At 33.9% G+C, this 26,597-nt stretch overlaps 3 protein-coding genes across 5 annotated transcripts in view; all 3 read left to right on the top strand.

Moving 5' to 3' along the window:
* Positions 1 to 9,571: 9,571 nt before the first annotated feature.
* On the top strand, positions 9,572 to 10,307 carry LOC105261925 (uncharacterized). Its single transcript, XM_011294986.3, has 2 exons — positions 9,572 to 9,670; positions 9,728 to 10,307. Exon 2 carries the CDS (start codon positions 9,731 to 9,733, stop codon positions 10,217 to 10,219), a length of 489 nt encoding a protein of 162 aa, XP_011293288.1. The 5' UTR covers positions 9,572 to 9,670; positions 9,728 to 9,730; the 3' UTR covers positions 10,220 to 10,307.
* A 3,265-nt stretch (positions 10,308 to 13,572) lies between these two features.
* Positions 13,573 to 17,128, top strand: LOC101889486 (transcriptional repressor CTCF). Of its 3 annotated transcripts, none has more exons than XM_005185323.4 (7): positions 13,573 to 13,713; positions 14,222 to 14,342; positions 14,412 to 14,597; positions 14,695 to 15,919; positions 16,002 to 16,813; positions 16,891 to 16,946; positions 17,011 to 17,128. In XM_005185323.4, the coding sequence occupies exons 2-7, from the start codon at positions 14,225 to 14,227 to the stop codon at positions 17,092 to 17,094; spliced, it is 2,481 nt and encodes an 826-aa protein (XP_005185380.1). In that variant the 5' UTR covers positions 13,573 to 13,713; positions 14,222 to 14,224; the 3' UTR covers positions 17,095 to 17,128. The 3 variants fall into 3 exon arrangements, with proteins under 3 accessions (XP_005185380.1, XP_019892968.1, XP_019892967.1); XM_020037409.2 differs by lacking the exon at positions 13,573 to 13,713 and adding an exon at positions 13,737 to 13,842; XM_020037408.2 differs by lacking the exon at positions 13,573 to 13,713 and adding an exon at positions 13,864 to 14,139.
* A 4,856-nt stretch (positions 17,129 to 21,984) lies between these two features.
* The window catches only part of LOC101890201 (clavesin-2), a 37,728-nt gene continuing 33,115 nt past the window's right edge, over positions 21,985 to 26,597 (top strand). Inside the window, exon 1 of the mRNA XM_005185327.4 lies at positions 21,985 to 22,210. The gene's annotated coding sequence lies outside the window, so the exon portion shown is untranslated. The remainder of the gene's footprint in view (positions 22,211 to 26,597) is intronic.

Below are 26,597 nucleotides of genomic sequence, written 5' to 3'. Positions count from 1 at the left end.
AAGATCCAATCACAAATGTATTACCATACTTTGCGTACAGTTGTACTACTCATGTTCAAAGCCACCTCCTTCTCTCCACCGTCGAAACCAATAGTGACCTCAATATCAAATTTCAGAATTTCAGCTCTATCCCTCCACCCAATACCAAATTTGGTAACATTTAGCAAGCATATCCAAAACAATCTACTTGTCTCCATGCTAGACACCAACAGTTATCCAAAATTAGTACCATTTTGTACTTTTTGAACAATTATTGTACGCGTTTGTAAAACCACCACCATTTACCAACAGAGATCTCAATTTCAAATTTTGGGACTCCAGCTCTATCCCAATACCCAATTTAGTATCACTTAGCACTTTTCGGACAAATATTGTTCACATTTCTTAAACCACCTCCATATCTTAACCACAGACACCGACAGTGACACCAATATCAAATTTTAGAATTGTAACTATATTCCGTCACCTACTGTGGAATTGTGTACCATTTAGTACTTTTGGTACAATAATAGTACACATTTACAAAACCACATCCATATCTAAAACACAGATACCATTAGTAATCTAAATATCGAATTTCAGAATGTTATATCTATTCCCTCAATCAATACCATATTTAGTACTTTTCGTAGAATTATAGTACACATTTCCAAAATCACCTCCATATCTCAATTCCAGATACCAAGAGAGATCTGAATACCAAATGTAAGTATTCAAGCCCTATTCCTTCACCCAATACCAAAATTTAGTACCATTTTGTACTTTTCGTACAAAAATAGGACTCATTTGCCAAACCACAACCAGATCTCTACACCAGATACTAACTGAGATCACAATATCAAATTTAAGAATTCCATCTCCATCCCTTCACCCAATACCCAATTTAGTATCACTTAGTACTTTTTGAACAAATAATAGTACACATTTACAAAACCACATCCATATCTCAAACACAGATACTATTAGTAATCTAAATATCGAATTTCAGAATTTTATATCTATTCCCTCAATCAATACCATATTTAGTACTTTTCGTACAATTATAGTACACATTTCCAAAATCGCCTCCATATCTCAATTCCAGATACCAATAGAGATCGTAATATGAAATTTGAGGATTCCTGCCCTAACCAAATTAAGTACTATTTAGTACTTTTCGTACAAATATAGGACGCATTTCCAAACCACTGAAAAATCTCAAACACAGATACCATCAGTAAATTAAATATTAAATCTCCGAATTTTATCTCTATACCTTTACCAAATATGGTACGATTTAGTACTTTTCCTACAAACACAGATATCATCAGTAATCTAAATATTAAACTTATTCAAAACTTTAACCCTTTGTAGAGGAGGTACCAGAAGGAATGTTTCGATATCTACCATCTTTACAACAGGGTTTGTGTTGATAGAAATATTGAGATGTGCCAAGTCTAAATGGAATCGGAAATTAACTTCGCGTTTTATAAGTTTCATGGATATGCAAAATTTTGACCCTTTGTGCTACCAGAAGGAGTAGACCCATATATTTCATCTTCACACCAGAACTTGGTACATCGTAATATTATTGTAAAACTTATATCGGGTTCGGAGATGGCCAATATCGGTTCAATCTTTCTGGTACCTCCCCCACAGGATGTCGAAATTTTCAAACAAAAATATTCTACTGCACAGAAAGAGAAAGGATAATCCTATTTTGCTCCAACTATGTGAGATGCGAAAATGGACAATATCGGGAGTCCGATTGTCTTCAAATTACACACATCACAATATTTTTATTAATCCAAGGTCTGGTGTGAAGATGGAATATATCGGTCCACTCCTTCTGGTACCTCTCGCACAAAGGGTCAATCCTATTTTGCTCCAACTATGCAAATCTTAATATTTGCATCAGTGCTAGTGAGATGCGAATATGGACAATATCGAGTCCGATTGTCTTCAAATTACACGCATCACAATATTTTTATTAATGACAAGGTCTGGTGTGAAGATGGAATATATCGGTCTACTACTTCTGGTACCTCCCCCACAAAGGGTCAACATTTTGAATATTCATGAGGCTCATAAAACACGAAATTAACATCCGATTCCATTCAGACTTGGCACATTTCAATATTTTTATCAAAAACAGATCTATTGTAAAGATGATAGAGATCGGACCATTGCCTCTGGTACCTCCCCCACAAAGGCTCAAAGTTTTGAATAATCAAAAAATTTATAAAATTCGGCCCAACAATTTGAATAATCATAACAGAGGGTATACATATGTAGGCAAAACCGACTGATACGTCTTATCTTATCTTGTTTTTTTTTTTTTTTGGAAATTTCGGCCAGACAGACGTCGGTAGGCCGTCGCTAGATCGACTCCAAATGTCCTGAAACGAGTTTGGTCCAAAGAGACCTACGGTCTAAAACCGTTATTTCGATGAGTCTCGTTTTGGCCGTATCATATGATATATACCCTCTCTGGCAATAAGGCTAAGGGTATAAAAAAACTTTAAGAAAATAACAAACAATTATTACGGCATTGCCTCATAAGTTAGCTGTAACATATCAACATTGATATATATATCAATTGATATACTACCGAAAAAATAACCGCATATCCACATTTTTATACCCTACACCTCAAGGTGGTCATGGTATTATGTCTTTGTGCATTTGTTTGTAACAGGCAGAAGGAAACGAGATAGACCCATAGTTCCTTTTGATGATCTGCATAGAATCACATTCTGAGTCGATTTATACATGTCCGTCCGTCCGTCCGTCCGTCCGTCTGTCCGTCTGTCCATGTATTTTTGTAAACAAAGTACAGGTCGCATTTATTGCCCGATCCAGATGAAATTTTGCACAGATCTTTTGTTTGGCCCAAGGACGAACCCTATTGAAATTGGAGATAATAGGCCAAAATTCAGATATAGCTCCCATATATATCTTCGTCCGATTTGCATTTTATTGTGCACCAAACGTGTAATATCAGACCGAATTGTATGGAATTTTGCATATACACCCAAATTAGGCCTGAAAATATGTATGCCAAATTTGATCGAAATCGGTTCAGATATAGCTATAGCTCCCATATATATTGTTCATCCGATTTGTTATTTTTGTCCACCGCCGCCGTAATATGCACTATGCAACAACAATATTTGGGGAAATATATCAAATACAGCTCAGAAATACATTTGCTAAATTTTATCGAGATCGGTTCAGATTTGGATATAGCTCCCATATATAACTTCGTCCGATTTACTTTTAATTGTGCACCAAACGTCTAATATTTATCCAAATGGGATGGAATTTGGCACTTACGACCGAATTGAGTCTAGAAGCTAGTATGTCAAATTTGGTGAAGATCGGTTCAGATATAGCTATAGCTTCCATATATATTATTCATCCGATTTGTTATATTTGTTACCCACAACCGTAATATGCACTCCGTAACAACGATATTCAGGGAAATATATCAAATACAGCTCAGAAATATCGAGATCGGTTCAGATTTGGATATAGTTCCCATATATATTTTTATCCGATTTCAAATTAATTTCGCACCAAATGGGCAATACAAGTCCGAATTTAAAATATATAAATGCTTCGGCATATTTAGTCCTTTGAATTTTAAATTATAATTATAATCATAGCGTGTATGATTGAATTCTCCCATAAAAACTTTTAATTGTTATGTGGAGCTCTACTTAATTAGCAAAGTTGTGTAGGGTATCATAAAGTCGGCCCCGCCGGACTTGAAGACTTTCTTTACTGGTTTTTATTAACTACCAACAAAAATAAACAACAATATTATATAATTACATACAGAGCAAATGATCCATCGACCTTAAATGTGGTCTATGTTCTCCTTTCCTTTACATATATGTATTTCTTGGCCGGCGTTACAACTAAAGAATTCCAACCATAACAGCAACAATAATAATAATGTAGACGAGATTTCGTAAATAATAATCGAGGTGGTATTTTAAAACTGTATTGATGTAATAACTACATTTATTTTTGTCTTCGGCTATTCAACAATTTTTGTTTAACTACACTGAACTGCGGCCATAATATTGTATGCCTGCGCGCATCATGCTCCCAGCAGGCAGAGATCATTAAATTGAAATATTTATTGTGACTATTGTCTTAAAGTTTGCGGAAGTTTTGGAAAACAAAAAAGGATAAAATTGAAAGGGGCAAAGGAACAATAAAAATATATATTTTCTTACAAAATGAATCGCATGGTATGTATTACACTGTGCCACAAAAATGTCCTACATTTTCTGAAAGAAGAATAATGGTTATGAATTTCCTTTACAATAGTCAGCTCGACGTTAAAGTTATTCTGGTTTCCATGCAAAATTATTAGCCGTAAGACCGGAAATATATTTAATCCGGTGCTGATTCTACATAACAAGTAAAAATGTAGTAAGTACGGCCGGGTCGAACTTTGAATACCCTCCACCATTTAGAACGAATTTGAAAAATTTCAAAAAAAAAAATAACATTCTCCAAAAATTCTGTTATTAGGGCCTGTCAGCCATTACCATATTCAAATTAGAAACTTTAAATAAACGTTGAATAATGTAGCCAAAATCATCAAAATACCGTACATAGGGAGGTACCATTATATAGGAGCTATACGAAGACCTGGACCTGCATTGGCAATTTTCTGTCACAGACTGTAGTTCCCATTACGAACTCTAAATACGTAATTTGAAACTACTACGGTGAATAATGACGCTAAAATCATCAAAATACCGAATATTTCGCAGGTTCCGTTATATGGGGGCTATACGAAAACGTAGACCTGCATAGACAATTTTCTGTCACAGGCTGTAGCTTCCAGTACGAACTTCAAATACGACATCTCAAACAATTTCGGTACGTATTGTACCTAAAATCTCCAAAATACCGAATATTGGGAGGTACCGTTATATGGGGTCTATACGAAGACGTAGACTTACACAGATAAATATCTGCCTTAAGCTGTAGTATCCATTTCGAACTTCAAATGCCAAATTTGAAACAATTCCGGTGAGTAATGCCGATGAGTCAGTCTTTTTGGTTAAGAATTCCCTTTTGAAAGGGATCATAGCATTCTTCAAAAAAATTATTTATCCTACTTAGGTCCCAGGTAACGTGAAAAGTCTAAATCATATTTAAACCCCAAGAATTCAAATCCTCTAAAACCTCATTTTAGTTTTGAAGCCGTATTTATGAGTCTATGCGATGTATCCCTTCAAAGCAATGGATAATGGATATGCCAAATTTTAATCCGAATCCATAAAGTGGGTGATCTCGTTGTATGGGGCCATATCAAAACGGGAACCTCTATAGACAATTTTATACTTCAAAAATTGTCATCTACCAAATCTTCTCAAATACCAAATTTGAAACAATTTCGTGGGTAAATGTGACTAGGATATCATCAAAATACCGAGTATCGGTGGGTATGTACGCTATATGAAAACGTTGACCTTTACATACAATGTTCCTCCACAGGAGCTAGAACCCATTACGAACCACAAATACCAATTTTTAAATCAATCCGTGGAAAAATGTGGCAAATATCATAAAAATTCCGAATATCAAGAGGTACCGTTATATGATCTACAAATACCAATTTTTAGTCAAATGAGGCATAAGTCATCAAAAACGTGGACATATACATAGAATGATGTGCCAACGGAGCTAGAACCCATTGCGACCTACAAATAACAATTTATAGACTAATCCGTGGAAAAAATGTGGCCCAAATCATCAAAATACCAAATATCGGGAGGTATTGTAGTATGGTGGCTATACCAAAACCATTATAGACACAATAGAAATGGTTCTGCCAAATTTTGAAGCTCTACGTCAAATAATGTGGGTTGTATTGTGATTTCAACAGACGGACCGACTTTGTTAAATCGACGTAGAATTTTTTTGCTGAATAACGAATATTTAGGGATGTTACAAACGGTGTGTCATATGGCTCGTTATACCCTCAGCCATATGGCCAAAACGTGCCTCATCGAAATAACGGTTTTAGACCCTAGGTCTCTTTGGATCAAATCCGTTTCAGGACATTTAGAGTCGATCTAACGATGTCCGTCCGTCCGTCTGTCTGTCTGGCTGGTGCGCACGATAACACTCGAAGGGAGTATCTGATTTCGTCCAAACTTGGTACACCGCAATAATTTTATCAAGCGTAGATTGAATTCGGAGATGGACAATATCGGTCCACTCCTTCCGGTACCTTCCCCACAAAATGTCAATACAGGGTTGCCCATATTCGACGGACCTTTGGGCCCTTTGGGCCCATTCCAATCGACGAGGCTTGTCCGCAGGTAACATTCTTTGCGTCAATTGAATTTTGTACGGAAACAAATGCAAATCAATGCGAATAATCCGTTGTAAAGTGGACCGAGCCATGTCCAACTGCTGAGAACGGCGTTTTTTGGCCTGGGTCGACTTTTATATGGCCTCTTCGGATTAGAAAGAGCCTTACCAGTCGTTTTCACAATTGACTTCTTCTGTTGAATGTAAATTTCTGAGGGCTCGCGTGGCGTGTATTGGTTCATGGTAAAAATCTGCTTGGACTGACGCTTCAAACGCGGTATGTCATTAAGCGATGTGACATCTCTGTCAAAAGTTATGGCGTTGCCAGATGGGTCCATCGAATATGGGTAACCCTGTATTTTCAAAGAAAATAATTTTCTGCACAGAAAGAGAAAGAATAATCTGATTTTGCTGCAAATATTTGCGTCAGTGCTGGGACAGGTGCGAAAATGGGCAATATCGATCCACTCTATCCAGTACATCCTCCACAAGAATCAAAATTTTGAACAATTATAACTCTTATAAAATGTGATATAAGAGTCTGATTGCCTTCAAATTACACACACCACAATATTTTTATTAACCTAAGATCTGGTGTTATGATGAAATATATCGGACCATTCCTTCTGGTACCTCCCCCACAAAGTGTTAAAATTTTGAATATTCATGAAGCTGATAAAAAACTAAATTAACATCCGATTCCATTCAGACTTAGCACATCTCAATATTTCCATCAACACAAGATCTGTTAATAATATGGTAAATAACGGACCATTCCTTTTGGTACCTCCCTCACATAGGCCTCACCAAACGCTTAAGGAAAGCAAAACAAACACCCAACTCTCTTCAAACATTTTTCCTAACACGAGATCTGTTGTGAAGATGATATATATCTGAGAACCTCTTTAGGTACCTAACCCACAAAGAGTCACAATTTTCAATACTTTTATCTCTCATAACTTGCGATTCTTTACCACTTGCTATGCTTGTTTTATACAAATTTCGTAATTTGTAAAAATAACCCAAGACATAAATGTAATTTTGGATTTTAGACAAAATATTATTCAACATATGAAAAAGATATTCAGGGCTGTCACAGAAACCATGTCGGTTTTGCTTATTGTCGTATTTGTAAACCAATGTTGTTTTCATTTGGTGTCATGAAACCAAGTTGGTTTTGTCAATTTCGAATGTAAATAAAACCAATGTTCGAAACAGCTGTTGTTGCTTACATGTGTTGTTTGTTTATTTGTCATTGAAATATCGGTAAAAGTAAAGTAAATAAAAAGAGGAATAAGTCGCTACAAATAAAGTAAGATGACATCAGCAGTGGTAGTTTTTGTGTTGTTGGACGAAGAACGCTCAGAAAAGGTGAATCCTTTAAAAAATCTTTAAAAAGTCCACGTTTATGGTCCTTTAAATATCCTTTAAAAATCTTTAAAAAGTCCACGTTTATGGTCCTTTAAATATCCTTTAAAAAATCTTTAAAAAGTCCACGTTTATGGTCCTTTAAATATCCTTTAAAAAATCCACATTTATGGTCCTTTAAATATCCTTTAAAAATTCTTTAAAAAGTCCACGTTTATGGTCCTTTAAATATCCTTTAAAAAATCCACATTTATGGTCCTTTAAATATCCTTTAAAAATTCTTTAAAAAATCCACGTTTATGGTCCTTTAAATATCCTTTAAAAATTCTTTAAAAAATCCACGTTTATGGTCCTTTAAATATCCTTTAAAAATTCTTTAAAAATCCACGTTTATGGTCCTTTAAATATCCTTTAAAAATCCTTTAAAAATCCACATTTATGGTCCTTTAAATAACCTTTAAAAATTCTTTAAAAAATCCACGTTTATGGTCCTTTAAATATCCTTCAAAAATTCTTCAGAAATCCACGTTTATGGTCCTTTAAATATCCTTTAAAAATTCTTTAAAAAATCCACGTTTATGGTCCTTTAAATATCCTTTAAAAATTCTTTAAAAAATCCACGTTTATGGTCCTTTAAATATCCTTTAAAAATTCTTTAAAAAATCCACGTTTATGGTCCTTTAAATATCCTTTAAAAATTCTTTAAAAAATCCACGTTTATGGTCCTTTAAATATCCTTTAAAAATTCTTTAAAAAATCCACGTTTATGGTCCTTTAAATATCCTTTAAAAATTCTTTAAAAAATCCACGTTTATGGTCCTTTAAATATCCTTTAAAAATTCTTTAAAAAATCCACGTTTATGGTCCTTTAAATATCCTTTAAAAATTCTTTAAAAAATCCACGTTTATGGTCCTTTAAATATCCTTTAAAAATTCTTTAAAAAATCCACGTTTATGGTCCTTTAAATATCCTTTAAAAATTCTTTAAAAAATCCACGTTTATGGTCCTTTAAATATCCTTTAAAAATTCTTTAAAAAATCCACGTTTATAGTCCTTTAAAAATTGTTTAAAAAATCCACATTTTAGTCCTTTAAATATCCTTTAAAAATTGTTTAAAAAATCCAAAGCAAATGAAAAGTGACAGCTCTAAGCAACTTTTTTATTTCCAATAACAAAACCAATAACATTGGCTTCTATGACAACCAAAACCGATAAAATTCTAATTCGAAAATAAAACCGATACCATTGATTTTCATGACACCAAATCATTTTTTCTTGTCGTTTTTAAAACCAATAGTGACAAAATTGGTTTCTATGACAGCCCTGATTGTTTTATTCGAAAATTGTTAATTATTCCATTAACGCCAATTACAAAAAGTTTGTCATTGTAATATTAAATCAAGGTAATCTTATTTGAAATAATAATATTCAGCTCTATATTTTTCCCTATTAATCTTGTCAAATTTGAATTCATTGACAATATGCTCTAATCTCTGATTTGTGTATATACAATGGATTTGATAATACGATGTATAATTTTGGAAAAAGTTCGAACATATAATTGCATGACGTAACCATCTCAATTCTATCAAAAATAAAACTGTGTACTTGTTTTGTCAGAATTGGGACACAAACTAAAGTGTATTTTAGAGGTAGCTTTAATCTACCTCCTGTCATTGTGCCATCACGCAAAAAATACATTTTTAAAAAATATTTAAAACCAAAACTCATTCCCCTATAGATATAAAACCAGAAGAGCATTTTTTGTGAATTAAAAAAAAATGATATCTAGAAGTCAGCTACGCTCATCTTAACCACAATTGTTTTTTTTTTTTCTTTTTCTGATATTAATATAAAATCTTTACTTTTGTTATACTGCTTGATACTAGACACATCCGTTTTTTACATGACAGTCCAGTTATAATTGAACGATCAGAGAACTAAGATTAATGGAAATTATTCATAACAATATCTACAGTAAGTGACACAATTTTGAATAAAAAACAACAATTTTTGAAAAAATAACATTTTCAGATTATGGTAGTTGAGACAGTCATTGAGGTAACTGAAATCGAATGCTGTGATGTGGATGACAATACTATTTACGAAACGCCTGAAGTTTTTAATTATTTGGATAATATTCTGTCGCATCGCCAGTCTAAAAATTCTTTTATAGGTTACAATAATTCAGTGGACAGTAGAAACAACGATGAAGAATCATTCATGAGTACCAATGCCTCACAGACCTGTGAAAACGATTGTGAATCATCGATTTTATGTAACGAAAACTACGATGCTATTGATGGTATTCCACAAAGTGTTCTAATCGAGCCAAACGACTTTGAATATTACAAAGATAACTACAATATCTACTGCAAAGAGAATTTTTATTATGACGAAGGTGAACAGAAGCAAATGAAATGTTTAAATCGCATTGTTTATATAATTCTATTTGCTATTGCCATTTACACGACCGTTTTCATTATAAATCTTTTTGAGTTACATGAAAACAGCGAGAAGCGATGAAGTCAATAGAACAACGTTTAATTTAAGAATTTATTTTTTTTATTTAAAGTTATTTTTTATGTTGAGTGATAGTAAATGTTAATAGAGCAATTCTTATTATTTTTTTAACGTGTTTATCTATTTGACTATTGTATTATGACAACTCCAGGAGAAGAGAAATACCCTATTTATGGCCACACTATAGTTAAGCTAACAATAAGAGAATCATACACTAATTTATAGAACGTTTACATTGTACTGGATTTAGTTAGTCCAAGGCATGGTAAAATAAAAAGGTAAGGTAGAGCTACCGGCTGATTACAATTTTTTTCTAAGTGTGACACGTACACTGCGGCTCGTGCATTAAAGCTATTAACAAGTTTAGCCATGAAATTGAAAGATCGAACAGTTTGGATCATATATTTAAGAGAAAACGAAGGCATTTCATTCATTTTTCGCGCTGTGACTCATTGAGGGAAAAATGAAAATGTCGCATATAATTTTGAATGAGTCTGACCGGAAGCGGGCATAGCCTCAGGGCTCTATTTCTGAAGTTTTACGAAGCTGTTCTAATTCATTATCCTACCATGCTACAAGGTAGTCTAATTGTCAACCCAATTATTTATACGCTTAAGAAATCTTTATAAAGTTAAATTTAACATGAGCCTGTCCTGTCCTGCGGACCTCTATCGTCTGGAGTGGGAACTAATTTACAGACGGGGTTGGCTGGCTGACAGTTTGCTCCGGCAACAGCTCAGTCTATGGGGGTCGCAGTTCTTGTCAGTAAACTAGACCTCGATAAAGTGGACAAAAAAACTAAAATATCTATGGCCAGCGGGAGGATAAACAAAGGAACACAACATCGAGTCATCTGGTAGTGAATTAAATTCTTTTCGGTCTGAACTTGATTAGTTATTTGGGCACGTTTGGTTGTTTATTGTGCCTGGAGAAATTCCCTCTCCACCATGGCATTCCTGTTCTCCAATTTTTTTATTATGGAATACCCCATACTTTCCCCACCTGTGTAGATCTACACTTCCTTACCTATTTTATTTTAGTGCTCCATATTACAACACATATTTTTCATTCATTTTAAATCCACGTTATAAATATCTTTATTCATTCTAATTTAATACAGTTTTCTTGGAATTTCCTATTTATCCATATTAAACAACTAATTCAATGATTTTTTTTTATGTAATGTAGACATAGTTGAAAATTAAATCGTAATTATAATTCTGAAGCAATTAAAACCAACGTTTAATAATAATTTAGGCAATTCAAATAAATATTTAAACTAATCTGCGCTGAACGCCAATTAACTCCCTTCTTTCCCACCTCAGGTTGCCCAGACGGACATGAATGCTGAATGCGGCTGTTAAATTCTGGCTCTTCCCAATATGTAATGTAAGTATTTGTATGTTTTAGAGTATTAGCGTTGTAATTATATTCCGAATTAACGATATTTAATACATTTTCTTTTTTCTCATTACAGATTAAGGACAAACAAAGGAAAGTGTCGCCTAAAAAACAGAATCGACAACGCTAGAACACATCGAAGGATGGTCGCCTAATCCAGAGTTGAGCTCAATTCGGAGTCCTAACCACCTGTACCTCAACGACAAGGTAAATAAAGATCAATATAAATCGCCATTGTTCACTCCTTTTTCCTTTTTAATACCTCTTCTTTCTTTGCATGAAATAACAACCCGGAATTTAATTATTTGTTGGTCGTCCGTCTATCAGCTACAAGTGACAACAGTGTTGTATTTCAACCCCGAAACCACGATTTAATGTTTGATCTATTTTAGATTTTAATTACGGAAAATGCAAAGCTGGGCATCAATACTCGTTTTATAAAAATGTAATGTGGAAACTTTTCATTCAACTAGAATCTAGCCCCTGGTTATGTTTAGATTAATTGAGGTTACCTTCTTAATTCTGCTTTGAATAGTACGCCTCGTACAATGTCTATTGCATGGTGTAATAGTAAGGTGACACACCAATCAGACGAAATGTAAAAATTTCTTGACCTTTTTGTCAAGATGTGATTTCGTGATGTGATTTCAATCACAATAACTTTTTTGATAACTCTCCTAGAAAATCAGTTGCGACACATCATGTACCTATTTATTGTGCCAGGGTCTGTTGTGCCGGTGCCTAATTATAACGTAAGTTTAGACTTATTAAATCGAGTGGAATTTAACTGTCAATTCCATTCCATCACTTGATAGGAATTGACAGTTGAAATTTACTCGCTTTAATAAGTCTAAACCATGGTAGAAGAATACAGGTAGTCGCATTGGCGAGCTGGTGGCACAATGAACTGTCAAACCAATTTTGGGATGGCACATTTTAATGTAAAATTATTGAAATTTGGAAAATCTGTTGTAATCATAATAACTTCCGATTGGCGTCGCATACATATCAAAACATATCAAAATCTAATTATTTTTGACAGAACATTTTGAAAATGTTGCCATATCAATGTTCCCAAGCGTTGATGCCATCTACCTGTATTATTCTACTACGTCTGAACGTACTATTATTCGTGAAAATAACAATCCTCAAAACTACAACATCAGCTGATTCACTTGACACATGGTAGAATAATACATTAAGATGCATCAACGCTCTGAAACATTCATATGTCAAAATTTTTAAAAGTTTTACTCAACAATTTGTTGCTTTCTTATACGATGACTTTCAAAGGTTGTTATAATATGTATTTTCCCCATTTTAACAAATTTGAATAGTTTTATATCACAAATTTTCAACTCCAAAATTGGTTTGACAGTTAATTTTATCAGCGACTACCTCTATGATTTTATCATGATAGGCGCTGAATTTTAGGACATTTCACACTTTATGATTCATAAATAGTTATTTATACCCCATTCCATGGTATTTTCCCCATCCCTGTTTTGGTGTTTTCCCAGTGACTATTTTGCGAAAGATGATTTATAATTTAACTTGTCATTGTATAAAAAAATTCAAAAACCCAACCACAATGAACGATAACAATTTCTAATTATTATTACATTATATTATTACATATTTAAAAACCATATATTCAACTTCAAGAACTTCGGGCAAATTTACGTAGGTACTTATTCTCGGAAGGATTTTCTGGACTCATAACAAACCACCACATTGTCAAGCATGTTGTATGGTAGAGTACTCCAACATCACATGTTCCTTGAATAATTGTCGTGAATATTTATTATTTTATTTATTTAAATTTATACTTACAGTTGTTGTGCAAACAAACGCCGGCTGCTTACTTTTGCCCATTTTAAGCCGTTTTTACATAGTTTGTCGTTTAGGGGAACGAATTTTATTTCGATTGCAACTACTGTAAATACAACCCTGTGCATCAAACAAACTCTCCATTCTATATTTACCTGACGGAGAAAATATTAAACACAATTGTTTGGCCGAGAAAATTATTTTAGCATTAAAGTATTCAATATCCTGCAAACGCATTAATTCAACACGAATAATATCAACAAAAGGTGTGTGTTAAAACATATTTCAAATAAATTGAACGAAAATCTTCGCATCAAAAAATGAAATTCGACAGAAAAAATCAATAACAAAAAGCGACACCATCGTCATTCGGTGAATTGTGTGTGTACCATAAAGTAAGAGTCGGCCGCCGCATGGTGTCGCATAATACACATAAGAATAATTGGAAAAAGGGCGCCAATAAGGCTTCACCCTTTTACAAGGACCAATCTGTTTTAAGTGCAATAAATTTTAGCCATACTTAATTTGCAGAATATATTTGCAAGTCATCCATGCAAAAGGAATACCCCATTCCTCGCCTTTGTAGAGAAATGAAATATGTGTTGCTAAATTCTGACAATTTGATGACAGGGGGCGATATCTATTATTTGTAGATGTATCCAACTACGACATCTGGGGCAAAACAATTGCTGGTGGGGAGAATCAATAAAAACAATTCGAATTTAAATTTAAACCAAGGCGCGTTTTCTAATTACATTTTACTTTTGTTATCAGAGCATGGCCGACGATAATTCGGATCTGGAATCATATTTGGATGAACTGGAGAAACATGTAGAAGAGGATATCACAGCGATTTATTCGGAGGTTGCCAACGAAGAAGAGGAAAAACAACAAGGTATATAACATTTAATATGACCTTTTTTTAAATAATAAATTTTTAATTGTATTTTAAATACAAATAAAGAGGAAGATGATGTTGAAGATGACGACGCTTTGGATGATGCCGAACTAGAAGATGGTACCATATTTATGGATGAGGAAGGAAATTATTACTATCAAAGCGGTAAAAAAGCAGTTCAAGTAAAACCTGTAAAAAAGGAAAAATCCATTGTAAAATCAGTGGCTGCTGCAGTAAAGAAAAGAAAACTATGTATGTACTTTTTACATTTTTTATGATAAAGTTGCCACAATACTGGCCAAAGCACAAAAAATGCAAATTTAATACAAAAATAATTTTACAATTCCAGCTCAATCTCCACAACGTCCTGTGAAAAAGGAAAAACTCAACACTAGTAAGGAAAGTCCTAAACCACCTAGTCCGACAAAATCCACAAAAACTAATTCTAGAAATAAAAATGCAGGCAATAATTCAATATTAAAATATCTTGATATACAAAAGAAACCCAAAGAAACAAAAGCTGAAACACCCGCAAGTCCTGAAAAAACAAAAACCACAGCCAGAAAGCAAACGGCTGTTAAAAAGGCGACCATTTCTCCAAGGGCTACAACAGTTCGTACCAGGGGACGAAAAGCCACAGAGCTCAATGTGACAACAAAAACTGAGCCGGCCGATACAACTGATGCCAATATAACAGCAACGACGGTAGATCAAACCATAGCCTCTGAAGTCTCCGAAGCTAATGGTGAGGTCTACGATTTCGATGAAACTGAAAGAACTGTGAATGGGGCAGATTTTACCGTGGACGAGAGCAAAGAAGAAGGTGTCATCGAGAGCGAAGTATTGCTTAAACCACTTCATATTACTCCAGATTCTGAGGGCCAATTTAAGTGTCAGATCTGTGACTACAGCACAAATAAGAAATTTCTTTTGACGCGTCACTTTAGGACACATTCCGATGACAGACCCTATAAATGTTCTGTTTGCGAGAGGGGTTTCAAAACTCACAATTCTCTGATGAACCACATAAATACCCATTTGGGCAACAAACCCTATAAATGTGGCGATTGTGAAATGAGCTTTACCACATCGGGTGAATTGACAAGGCACAGACGTTACCGTCACACCCTCGTAAAACCCCACAAATGTACTGAATGTGATTATAGTAGTGTGGAGTTAAGTAAACTTCGTCGCCATATGCGTTGTCATACGGGAGAAAGGCCCTACCAATGTCCTCATTGCACCTATGCTTCGCCAGATACCTTTAAATTGAAACGTCATATGCGCACCCATACCGGTGAAAAGCCATATGAATGCGATATTTGCCATGCCAGATTTACACAATCGAATTCACTGAAATATCATCGTCTTATACACTCGGTCAATGATAAGCCGGTATTCCAATGTAACTTGTGTCCCACAACGTGTGGACGTAAAACAGATTTACGTTTGCACATCCAGAAATTGCATAATTCCGAGACACCATTTCCCTGCAAACGTTGTGGCAAAGAACTGCCCGATCGTTATCAGTATAAAATGCATGTTAAAACGCACGAAGGAGAGAAATGTTATCGGTGAGTTAAAGCTGCTTATAGCAAGACTTTTTACCCTTATTTTTAAATTATGAGTGCTAACATTTCACTTTTTTCCTTTTAGCTGCACATATTGCCCATATGCCTCCATATCACAACGTCTACTGGACACTCACATGCTAATACACACAGATACCAAACCCTTTGTATGCGACCTCTGTCAACAGTCCTTCCGCCAAAAACAATTACTTGCACGTCACATGAAATTGTATCATACGGCAAATTATGAGCCACCAAAACCCCTGAAAAAGGGTCACGTGTGTCCACACTGTGAGCGGGCATTTGCCTTTAAAGGCAATCTAATGCGCCACATGGAAACTCATGATCCAAATTCTAAAATAAATGAGGAGAAACTTAAAATAAAAATGGGTCGTTTAAAACGGGTACAACCAGATGGTACAGTGGTCACACAAATAAAAAGTTCCTTTATTTACAACGAAGATGAGGTGGTGAATGCCACTAATGAACGTGAAATGTCTGCCGATAATCAAGAAAATGTTATCTTTGAAGATGAAAATGGCGAACCTGTACAATACGTGTACGAGGATTATGAGCCTGAAGAGGAAGAACCAGAGGAAGAGGAGGAATACGATGAAAATTATCAGGAATTGGAATACTACGAAGAGGAGGATGAAAAACCACAGTTTGTAATAAAAACAGAAAAATGTAATCGAGAATTTACGACAATTGATTTGCCCGCTGAATTAAATGTAAAGAAAGAGAAAGAATCTGTGGTTGCAACAGAAGATGATGAATATATGATCATTGAAGTGATGCAAGATGCAGAAGAAGTCGACTTGGAGGGACAACAAGAGTTTTGCCAAAATTCACCAGAAAAACAACCAAAGATTACCAAACCAGCACCTTCTGTTATAAGTGAGTGTAGTGTAAAAAGCTTTTTCCAGAGACTTATTATTTATTAATGAACTAATTTATGTTTATTTTATTTACAGGCAAATCAAAAACTTCGGCTTTAAAGGCTATTACCGAGGATTGTTTTGGCTTTGATGTAAGTTGTTCTGCCTAAAATATAATCTTCTTTGTTACTTAATTTTAATATTTACTTCTTTTAGGATGACGTTGAGTCTGATGATGAGGTAGCCGAAAATACTGAACATACTGAAACATCGGAGTTGATAGAAATCCTCAAGGAATAAGCATAACTCTTTTATTTATGTTTTTTATTTAATTTTATAGTAATTTCAATGTATTTATTCTATGTTTGTTAAATATGATAAAAGTTATATACTGATATAGCTGTAGAATTTTAAAGGTATTGCTTGAAAATATCTTAAATTAATTATTTATAATATTAATAAAAACCGCTTGTAATCATACAGATATTCAACAATGGAGTATGTTTATAGTTCTCTAGTTTACTTGTGACGGTCCTAAGCAGAGAAAAAAGTCATAGTAAGATTAGGTCTTCTGCAATTAAAAAAAATAAATTAAACATATATATTTTATTCATAGGTTTTTTAAGTATAATTATTCGTAGGGCTAATAACTTTGAAATAGTAAGTTGTATTTTTTCAAGTTGTATTGCATTTTTTAGAAATATTTTTTTAAATAAAAATAATTTAAATGAAAAAAAGTGGGAAATATATTCGGCGTTTTTTAAAACATTGATGCAAACATTATTTTGATATACAATGGAAACAGAGATCCCTTTCTCTTCGACGTCATCCCTTTAAAATTAAGCTTTTTAGTAGACTTACATAAACTACGACTTTAACCGTTAAAAGGGGTTTTTAATATATATGAATTCCTTATTTTTAGGTATGATTTAGACTTCTGACATCTTCTAGAATTTTATGGCTAATAATTGTAACCTGCTACGATCCTGTTTTAAGGGAGTTCCTATCCATATTTTCAAATGACTCGTTTGAAATTTTAAAACTTTTTACCAAAATAATCCGTGCGTTTTTATTTTTCAATAATATTAAATTGTTGAAAAAACCAAATTTTATGGTGATTTTTTAATATTATACGTAGATTAAAAACATATACTTTAAAAGCTTCAGAAGTACAATCTTGGATTTTTAGGAATATTTTTTGAAGAATTGGTGCCAAAACTCCATTTTAATCGTGCATTATTTTAAAACCATTTTTCAACAGCAATCAAAAAACAGTTTTTTGAAAATATTTTTCAATTTTTTTAAATGTTTTTGAATAGTTTTTCAATATTCAACGTAGATTTTAAAAAGATATTTTAAGATCTTTAGAAGTATAATCATGGATTTTTTAGAATATTTTTTGAAGAGACTGGAGATGTATAATCTGCATTTAATAAGGTTCGTTCCAACAGTTCGTGTTAGTCCTTTTTAGTACACAAAATGCACAATTTGTTCAGTATGACAAAATTTTTTTATCAAACCTTCATACATAGTACTAAATTTTCAGACTTTAAATAATAAGAAAATTGTTATCTTTTACTCTCTTCAAAAACATTCATTTTGACGTTTACGAGGAGGATATTAGTAAAACCAGAAGAAAAATTGGATGTGAGTCGATCCAATTTTTCTATCCAAAACTATTTAAACGTCTCCACATGTAAACCCTAGAAAACAAAATGGACCTCAATAACAAATTTCAGCTCTATTTATTCATCCAATATCAAATTTAATATCAATCAAATAACAGGCTGAGATGAAAAAACTGCAACCAAATTCAGACTGCTGCCACTCGTCCGACAGCTGTTAAAGTTATTCCAGTGACAGCTCATTATATTGTTTACAAGGGTACAAAAGCATTTTGTTGAGAATTTTCCAGAAAAAAAAGTTATTCGTTATGGAATTCATATATATTCATATATTTGGCTGGAAAACCACAAGTGGTTATCGTTAGAGCACTCCAGCATTTAAATGTGAATAAATCTTTTGTGTCTCGTACCATCGCTAGTTAGCTGAAATCAGCTGAAAATGTGCACTTTCGGTTGGCCACCAGAACTCGAGCGCCGTCCATGGTGATGGTGTGGGCCGCCATAACAGCCGATGGCCGCTCTCCGCTTGTATTAATCGACCGTGGCATCAAAATAAATGCCGAGTATTATCGCGAAAATATTCCGGAGGGTGTATTAACGCCTTGGGCAAGCAAAAATGTTGGCCACACAGCACGCGCCACCCAAAAATGGTTACAAAATGACGTTCCTTGCTTCATTTCCAGCGCACAATGGCCACCAAAATCTCTGGGTAGCAATCCGTTGGGTCTGGAGTATTTTGGAAAGCAAGGTTGACACTAAAAAAATACCAAAAGTGTCGATCTCCCAAGCAAGCGCTTCACCGGGAATTGGCCAAAATACCGCAGAGCAACATTCGGACAGCGTGAGACGGTTTCATTGGCCGTTTGAAGGCCATAATTCGTGCCAATGTTGACCAATTCAAACAAATCTAAACTTATTCTAAAATTTGATGCTATTTCCGCATTTTTTGCTTTCATTCAACAAAATTTAAAAAAAATGTAAAAAATATAGCACTTGGCTTTGCTGCAGTTTTTTTTATCTCACCCTGTAGTACTAAATTTTCAGACTTTCAATAATTCGAACATATTTGCCTTTTACTCACTTCAAAAACTTTCATTTTGAAGTTTACATGGACCCATATCCAATTTTTCTATACAAAACTTTTTAAAAATCTCCAAATGTGAACCCTAGAAACCAACAGTGACGTGGATAACAAATTTCAAATCTATTTCTTCAGCCAATATCAAATTTAGTACTTTTTGTGCAATTATGGTACACATTTCCAAAACCATCTACATATATTTCAATCTCAACCACAGACACTAACAGAGATATCGATTTCAAATTTCAGGATTTCAGCCATGGTACTCTTCGTACAATTATAGTACATATATCTGAGATCACTTCCAGGCTACACATAAATGACGACCCTAAACCATATTTCAGATTTCAACTACTATTTTCACTCAATACCTAATTGTACCTTATATAGTACTATTTAGTACTTTCCGTGCAGTACAAAATCGCAAAACCACCTCTTTATCACAAACCTAACCCCAACAGAGACCCCAATACAAGACTTCAAAATACCAGCTTCATCCGTTCACCCTAAACAAAACAGTTCCGAATTTATTATTATTTATTACAGTTCGCACACTTAGAACGCATTTCAAAAACCAACTTCATATACCAAACTTACTTTCCAAACTTAATTCTCATACCGAATTTCAAGTTTTTAGCTCTTTCCGTTCACACAATACCAAATGGGACATTTTTAGAAGTTAGTACCATTTTAGAACTTTTCGTAACCTTAAAGTTCGAATATCCGAAAACCCTTTTGATACATCTATTTTTATACCCCCCACCATAGTATGGAGGGTATATCAAGTTTCTCATTCCGTTTGTAATACCACGAAATATACATTTTAGACCTTACAAAGTATGTATATCCTTCCGTCAGTGGAAATCACCCTAGCCTCGAACGAAATGAAGTAGTAGCCCCATTCGTTCGACCCGAGCTTACAGTTTTTTTTTTTTTTTGATCATCAATTTTTAAGAATCTTTTCTTAAGAAAAATATATTCAATTGAGTTATAATCTTAAAATCAGCGGCCGGATTCTTGTTCTATGAAAATATGAAATAAAAAATATTTCCTTTATAAAATTTTTCATATGACATCTCTTTCCTTTATAAAAGTTCCATTTCAAATTTTCATAGAACAAGAATTGAGGCCCAGACCTACAACAAAATCTCTCATTCGATATCAAAACAAGTAAAAAAGCTGTAAGTTCGACCGGGTCGAACTTTTAATACCCTCCACCATTTGGTACAAATTTGGCAATTTCCAAAAAAAAAAACCGTTAAAAATTCTGTTAAAATCTAAAAAATACCGAATGCTTATACGACGACGTGGGCCTGGATAGGCAACTTTTGTCATAAATTATTACAATATTTAAATGCGATACTTGAAGAAAAATCTGTTTATAACGTAGCTAAAATCGTCAAAATACCGAATATGGGGGGTACCGTTATATGGGGGCTATACGAAGACGTGGACCTGCACAGACAATTTTCTGGCATGGGCTGAAGTATCCATTACGAACTTCACATGCGAAATTTGGAAGAATCCCTGTAAATAATGTCGCTAAAATCATTAAAATACCGAATATCGGGGGGGTACCGTTATATGGGGGCTATATGAAGACGTGGATCTACATGGCTCATTTTTTGACTTTGGATGAAGTATCCATTACGAACTTCAAATACCAAATTTGAAACGATTCCGGTAAACAATGTCGCTAAAATCATCAAAATACCGAATATCGGGGGGTACCGTTATATGGGGGCTATATGAAGACGTGGACCTGCACAGATAATTTTCCGTCTTAGGCTGTAACATCCATTACGAACTTCAAATACCAAATTTGAAACAATTCCGGTGAATAATGTCGCTAAAATCATCAAAATACCGAATATCGGGAGGTACCGTTATATGGGGGCTATATGATAACTTGGACCTACATGGCCCATTTACGAACTTAACCTGCCTACGGGGAAAATATACATGTGTGCAAAATTTTAGCCTTCTATCTCAATTTGTTCGAAAGATAGCGTGATTACAACAGACAGACGGACAGACAGACAGACAGACAGACAGACAGACACACAGACAGACAGACGGACATGGCTAAATCGTCTTAGAATTTTACGCTGATCAAGAATATATATACTTTGTTGGGTCTGACATGAATATTTCGAGGAGTTACAAACGGAATGACAAAATTAATATACCCTCCGTGTATACCTTACGTTTACGTTTACCTAACTCATCACACCACTCAAGCATTAATAAAACGTTAACTTCGAATGTGTCTTGAGACAACCTTAATAAAACATTTGGAGTCTTTATACAGTTTGGCCGAAACACCAACATACACAACAAGTCTACATTAGACGTGTCATTTGCCGCTTTAGATCATTCAGCATCTGGCTACCGAACGGCAAGGTTCGGTGTAATCCAAAGTCAAGAAAACAAAGAAAATCAAAACTTGAATTCAAAATCGAAACAAAAAAGGAAAAAAAACCAAACAACAATTCTTTGGAATTTCAAAATCGTGTATATGTGTGTGTGGAAGTGAATAAATGAAACATTGAAAATATATTTTGAAAATAAAAATATTTTTAAAGAAAATCTTCAAAAAATAAAGATATTATTGAAAAGATATTATTCAAAACTTCAAACGTTTAACATAAAAATAACACTTTAACTCGACTGTGTTATTAAAAAAATTTAAAAAAACCTTTCAACTAAGGTATGTTTGAAAAAAAAGTTAAAAATGTTATCTTATTTTATTTCCAAAAACAATACAGTTTGTTGATTTCAAACCACTGCCTGGAAAATATTGATATTCAAATAATCTAATTGATTGGCTTCTTCAAGTGTTGTTGAATAAATGTTGTGTTGTATTGACTCAAGACGCATGCGTCCATGCATTAACATTTCAGCTGGCCCATAGACATTTCAAACATCATTGAACGTTAAGCACTTACAAATATTTGGCAATTTTACGAAATTTTGTTTCTTGTTCGGCAAGTTTTACGAAATTTTACATTCATTTGCATAGATGCTGGCTGCATGGCTAGCTGGCCAGCCTCGTTGGCCAGTAAAATATGTATGTACATGGTTTGGAATACAGATGTGCATTCCATTTCCTGTTTATAATATTTATTTACTTTGGGTTAGTGGGTTAATGAAACGTTTAGTTAATTAGATAAATGTAGTTCAAGCGTGAGTGGATTTGAATATGAATTCTTTCGATTTCTTCAGTTTTGTGATTGTGCTAAAATTCCCATTTAAAATATGTTATTGTTTTATGAAAAAAAAAAAAAAAACTAATGTCAATATGGATTGAAATAAACAAAAAAATCTCACAATTTTTCATTTTAAACAGCAATAAAATTAAACGAGCATCAGATAAAAAGAGATGTTTTTTCAAATTAAAATGGCGAATTTGGATACAAAGCTTTGTAGATTCAGCGGAAAATTTAACATTTTTAAATTTGGTAGAACTCTTGCGTGATTTTGTCACATATATTTAACAATAAACCGATATAGAATTTACTTCTTTTTTTTACAACTTCCGTGTTTTGTTTGTAAATTCATACTAAAAGAGTACGAAAAGTATATATATGTACCGCAAATTGAATACTTTATATTGGACACACGAAATGTGCTAGAATTCAGAAATTTGGAACGAAATTCACTGATGGACTGCAGAATAGATGTACCAAAGGGCTTTGAAAATTCGAATTTCATTGTTACGAAATATTTTAAAATGGTGCTAATTTTTTTTAAAATAGAACCATTTGGCATTATATGAATGAATAGTGCTAAAAACTTGACAATTAAACGATTTAGAATTGAATTTAAAAAAACAAGTAAGCAAAGGCTACAGTCGAGCGGGGCCGACCCTTGAATACCCTACAACACTATAAGAAACGATACAGTTTATATAGGCGAGATACTCGAAAGAATTCCACAGATATTGTGACAAATAATAAAAGAAAACCATCAGGTTTCGTTCTCAAATTTTCGAATAATAGCAACTTAAACTAATTTGCTCATTTCCAATTTATTGGTAGATGTTGCACGTAAATGGTCTTCCTAGATCTGGAACCAATATTTCCCAAAGACCTATAATCTCTCAGAAGTGGCAAAAAATTAACATTTATTATTGGTTTTTGACTGAAACGCAGACATTTGACTATATTCTTCAATGAAATCAGCGTTAACGAAATAGTCAGAAGTGCGTCTTTCCTGTATTTGTGAATTCTCCAAAAAGACACTGGAATGAATTTTCGTATTTTGTCTACAAAAGTTGGCAAACTCCTTCACACATTGAATATTTTTGGATGGCCATCCAAAACTGCTTGGCTTTTGCAATGTCCGGTAACCCCCAATCAAATGTGCGTGAGGATCGGGCGATAATTACGACCTCCTGACAATTTTGCAGTTTTTTGGTCCATTTCAACCCCTAAATATATGGCGATCATCTCCAAAAAGAGTAGGCTTCTATTCTGACCCTCATCTTATCTCCATGCAAAATTTCGTAAGGATCGGGCCATAAATGCGATCTGTATATGATATCCTAATATCCTAACTACTTAGTTTTGTTAGCTGTAGAAATATTACCAAATGTTTAATTCAAAATGAAAATATGCCAAAAATATGACAAAATTGAAAAAATATGAGAAAATATTACAAAATCAATATTTTCATCTTTAGAGAGATATTTTTATGCGATTTTTAGACGTTTTTCCTTTCCTGCCAAGAGGCCATTCTGAATTAATGAGAACTGTCGAAATAAGTTCAGCCGTTCTCGACATATATGAGATCTTTCAACATATCTTCTTTGATAGACATATATATCGCACATATTTTGCTATATATCCGATTTGTTGGATGTTAACATCAATGTAAAGATCAGAAGTAACCTTGTCATGGCTTTGTGATTTCGCCGCGATTTAAAATATTCGCGGTTTAATGAAAAATTGTGAATTTTTTCAGCAAAAAAGATATGGTCTATTTTACCCGCTAAATATTATCCGATGACCACACAAATTGGTAGGCTTCTTCCCCGCCCTAAACTCTAGCTACATGCGAAATTCCGCGTCGATTGGTCTATAATTGCGACCTGTATAGCTACTGCAAAATCCGACATTTTTTCAGTATTTGGTCCATTTCAACCCCTAAACATTTGGCGATCATCTCCAAAAGAAATAGGGTTCTATTCTGACCCTAGCCCCACCTCCATTCTAAAGATCGGGCCATAATTGCGACCTGTAGAGTGATTACAAATTAACATGGACAGACGGACAGACGGACAGATGGACGGACGGACATACATAGCTAGATCGACTCAGCTCGGCGAGAAAGGAAGATCCATATATACTTTCCTATGTGGGAAATCAATATTTCGTGGTGTTACATAATTTTTGGCCCAATCAAACTTATAATACCCCCAACACATAGTGCTGTAGGGTATAAAAATACATAGTTTTTCGAGTCTGGATTTTTGAAAATTCTGGATTTTGGAAAATACGAAAAGTATTTACATGTACTAAAAATTGAATACCTTGTGTTGGACAAACGAAATGAGCTAGAATTCAGAAATTTGGAATGAAATTCAATTTACATGGAGTGCAGGATAGATGTTTAAAGGACTTTTGAAAATTCGCATTTTAAGATTACGAAAAGTTCTAGAATGGTTCTAAAGTTCTAAAATGGAACCATTTGGTATTATGTGAACAAATAGAGCTAAAAACATGAAATTTGATTTGAGAATCAAGATTCGAAAGTATGTTTGATGTATGAAGGTGATTTTAGAAAGTTTACGAACTGTATTAAATGATTGTAAATTGGGAATAGTTATGCTTAGGGTGAACGGATGAAGCTAGAATTTGGGTAGTGTTGTTATAAAGGGGTGATTTTTGCAAATGTGTACTACAAACGCTATAAAATACTAAATATTACTATATTTGGTATAATTTGCTATTGAGTGAAAAGGTAGTGTTTGAAATTTGGTATTAGGGTTGCTGTTCATGTGGCTTTGGAAATTTGTACTATAATTCTACGAAAAGTACTGAATATTACTATTTTTGATACTGGGTGAATGGTTAGAGATAAAATTCTAAAATGTGATATTGAGGTCTCTGTTGGCATCTGGGATTAGGATATAGAGGTGGTTTTGGAAATGTCTACTATAATTCTACGAGAAGTATTAAATTTGGTAATGGGTGAAGGAATAGAACTGAAATCCTGCAATTTGAGATGGATATCACTGTTGGTGCCAGTGGTTGAGAGAAGGAGCTGGTTTTGAAAATGCACGGAATGAATAAAATGCTGTTAAATAATCGAAATAACGGTTTTAGATCTCTTTGGACCAAATCCGTTTTAGGACATTGAGAGTCGATCCCTAGATCCGTCACTCTGTCTGATTGGTGCGCACGATAACTCTTGAAGAGAGTATTCGATTTGGTTCAAACTTGGTACTTCGTAATATTATAATCAAACTTAGATCGAGTTCGAAGATGGCCAATAACGGTTCTGTCGCTCTTGTAACTCCCCCACAAATGGTCGACATTAAAAAAAAATATTTTCTGTACAAAAAAAGAAACGATAATTCGATTTTGCTTCAACTTTGCACATCCTAATATTTGCATCAGTGTTAGGTCAGGTACAAAAATAGACAAAATCGATTCACTCCATCAAGTACCTTCCCCACAAAGCGTCAAAATTTTGAATAATTACAATTCTTGTAAACTATGATATAAGGGTCTGATTTTCTTCAAATTTCACATACCCAGGTACAAAATCGATACACTCCATCAAGTACCTTCCCCATAAAGGGTCAGAATTTTGAATAATTATAATTCTTATATACTATGATATAAGGGTCTGATTGTCTTCAAATTTCACATATCCCAATATTGTTATTAACCCAAGGTCTGGTGTGAAGATGAAATATATCGGTCCACTCCTTCTGCTACTTCCCCACAAAGGGTCAACATTTTGAATCCATAAAGCCTATTAAACGCGGAATTAACATCCGAATTCATTCAGACTTGCCAAATCTCAACAACACAAGATCAACACAAGATCTTTTACAAAGATGGTAGAGATCGGACCATTCCTTCTGG

The sequence above is a fragment of the Musca domestica genome, unplaced genomic scaffold, assembly GCF_030504385.1.
Source record: "Musca domestica strain aabys unplaced genomic scaffold, Musca_domestica.polishedcontigs.V.1.1 124, whole genome shotgun sequence".
Taxonomy (NCBI): domain Eukaryota; kingdom Metazoa; phylum Arthropoda; class Insecta; order Diptera; family Muscidae; genus Musca; species Musca domestica.
Note: the sequence above shows the minus strand (reverse complement) of the source record. Positions and strands in the feature narration are given on the sequence as shown.